Source organism: Cyprinus carpio, chromosome B3, assembly GCF_018340385.1.
Source record: "Cyprinus carpio isolate SPL01 chromosome B3, ASM1834038v1, whole genome shotgun sequence".
NCBI classification, from domain to species: domain Eukaryota; kingdom Metazoa; phylum Chordata; class Actinopteri; order Cypriniformes; family Cyprinidae; genus Cyprinus; species Cyprinus carpio.
In genome coordinates this window covers 45,737,296-45,740,125 of record NC_056599.1, presented here as the reverse complement: position 1 = coordinate 45,740,125, position 2,830 = coordinate 45,737,296, and the positions used below count along the sequence as shown (strand labels likewise).

General features: G+C 38.4%; 1 protein-coding gene across 1 annotated transcript; it reads left to right on the top strand.

Annotated features, from left to right (window-relative positions):
* The first annotated feature begins 264 nt into the window (after window positions 1–264).
* LOC122136914 lies at window positions 265–1,848 on the top strand. Its single transcript, XM_042721491.1, has 2 exons — window positions 265–1,166; window positions 1,278–1,848. The coding sequence occupies exons 1-2, from the start codon at window positions 736–738 to the stop codon at window positions 1,459–1,461; spliced, it is 615 nt and encodes a 204-aa protein (XP_042577425.1). The 5' UTR covers window positions 265–735; the 3' UTR covers window positions 1,462–1,848.
* The last annotated feature ends 982 nt before the right edge of the window (window positions 1,849–2,830 follow it).

Here is a 2,830-nt window from a genome sequence, read left to right as displayed (position 1 = left end):
TTACAAGTGTCAGCTAACTGCGCGATCGTCCGTAAACTAGAGCCCTGCACGGGCCTCAAATTTAGGCCCGAGCCCGGCCCTGGCCCGAGATGCTCAGGCCCGAGCCCGGCCCGTGTCCAACGGCTTATCAGAATTACCGGCCCGGGCCTGAGCCTGATCCAAGCCCGCTCCTTCTCCCAAAACAGCTTATACTACTGTTTCAGCTATTAAAAATAATTCTGTGATTATAAGTGATTATATTTCCTTTCTTTTTTTAAAGGAGAAGTTCACTTTTAAAAAAACTTTTGCTGATAATTTACTCACCCCCATGTCATCCAAGATGTCCATGTCTTTCTTTCTTCAGTCGAAAAGAAATTAAGGTTTTTGATGAAAACATTCCAGGATTTTCCCCCATGTAATGGACTGTAATGGGACCCAAACGGTTCAAGGTCCAAATGACAGTTTCAGTGCAGCTTCAAATGGCTGTAAACGATATCAGACGATGAATAAGGGTCTTATCTAGCGAAACGATCGGTCATTTCCAAAATAAATAAAAAAGTTTAAGTTTTATAAGCACAAACGCTCGCCTTGCTCTGTAGTGTGATGCACGTTGAAGACGTCACGTAATACGCAATTACGTTGAAAAGGTCAAGCTTGACGTAGGCGGAAGTACCGTGTCAGTGTTTACAAGTTGAACGTGCAAAGAAAATTAAACGCCGTTTACAAAAAAAAAGGAAGTTAAAAGGTAAAACAACGATGTCGGACGATTTTGAACTTAGAAGAGAAGATGAGATGGAGTTTTTCGCCCTGCCCTACCTTTTTGAACCGGAATACACAGAGGAAGAAATTAGGCAGATGGACGAGAGTGCTGCGGCGACACACACCTCTCAAGCATCGGGCAGACGAAGATCTAACGAGACGTGGTGGTGCACATGTGGCAAATGCCAACCTTTGCCAACAGAGGAAGAATCTCAATGCTGCCACGACTGGACCATTTCAATCCCGCCATTAGAATCAATCATTGAGTCAGCTGGTGAGACCCTGTTTACATCTCGCTGCATTACCCAACAAAATGGATTTCCACCGTTACTGAGCAACAGCGTGTTAGAGATGTTTTTTAGTTTGCCCAAAATTAACTGGAGACGCCGTCCGAGGCCCCAAGGACCTGGTGGCACCCTAACAGTTGAGTAAGTATCGCGTGTAGTATGATTATTACATATACATATGTTATCATTTTTCATATTTTAACGTTAAATATTTAAAAGGGATTGACTGCACACTTTTTTTTTATTTTACAGTCAATATAGGCTGGTGGCATACCGGATAGTTTTGGAATGGATGCTGAAAGGGGAGAGATTGGGAAGACGCAACAGGAGGGTTCTTCCATCCTGTGTTGTCAGTGCCATCAGACTGTCATACCCTTCTCCATCAGGACAGTATGTAGGCTTCAGAGAAGCAGAAGAGGCTTTTGGTCTTTTGTAGGAATAATAATTTGAAATACAATTTGAATTACAAGGTTACATTTTTTATATACATTATAATTTGTTGTGGCTTGGTTAGTATGTTTGTTACTGTATTTGCTGTTTTTTTTTTGCATAGTCAATGTTATTTGTTGTTGTATATAAATCAACACTACATACTTATTGATGTCTCACACAAATGTTTATTTTGGAAGAATAAAACAAATTTGAGAAATACATTCATTGATGTTTAATTCCAACTGATGTGGGGTACCATCAGTAAGGACCATATATTTCACACTAACACCATAAATATTTTGTTTGTTTCACCAACAGTGTTTTCTGTTTTTGCCCCAATAAGAAAAAAATGTGAAAAAAAAAAAAAAAAAAAAAAAAAAAAAAAATATAAAACACTTCAACAAGTCTTCAAGCAAATTAGTGTCCAAATCATGATAAACGCTTTGCAATTACTTCTTGCTTGTCAGGCCTTGGTGTTAGGGCTATGTTCTGTGGCAATGGGTGATGATGATGAGTCAAACGACAAGAACTTTCCTTGTAAACAACGCTGGTGTCCAGCCGCCGCTGTACAACTTTCTCAACCAGAGACTCTCTGAATTTTTGAGTGGTTTGTGTAAAAATCGTTTTGGCTACCCATTCTTTGGTATGTTGGGGGAAAACCACTTTGTACCGAGATACACCTATAATAAAAGAAAATTGATGAAACATAACAATAAATTACACGATTTGTATTGATTACATTACTATAATAGAATGTTCACATTTGATTCTCAACTTGATTAACTTAGATCTATTGTCATCACACAACATATTGAAAAATCTTTAGTAGTTACACACAATATGTTGTTTTCTACTTACCAGTAGTGGTTGTTGCTTGCTGACGACCTACATTTTCATTATGGTCAAGGATAGCGAGTTGTGTTCGTGCAACCATGGACGCATAATGAAAATGCAGGTTCTTTGGGCAGTATTTCAGTAGGACAGAATGAAACACCTCCAGTTGTCATAAAGATAAAAGAAAAAAATTTATACGGTGTACCTACATGTACATGTGTATGTACATTACTATGTGTATATAAATAACTTACCAGTGTGTTTGAAAAGAGCCATTTGCCTCAAATCCTTTTGAAGTCCTTTGTCCAGAACAAGACTCTGCAGTGTGTGGAAGGCACGTGAGACTTTTCCAAGCCATTTTTTTCTGCGTTGCTGTTCTGGACTGAGATCATTGTGTACACATTTTTTTTTCTGCTTTCCTTCTTTAAACCAACTGTGCACACCTGTAATGTGATAAAGTATGGACTTCCAATTTTCGATCAGTTCCTGTATAAATACATGAATACTCAAAGTAATTATTATACAAATGTATAAATTAT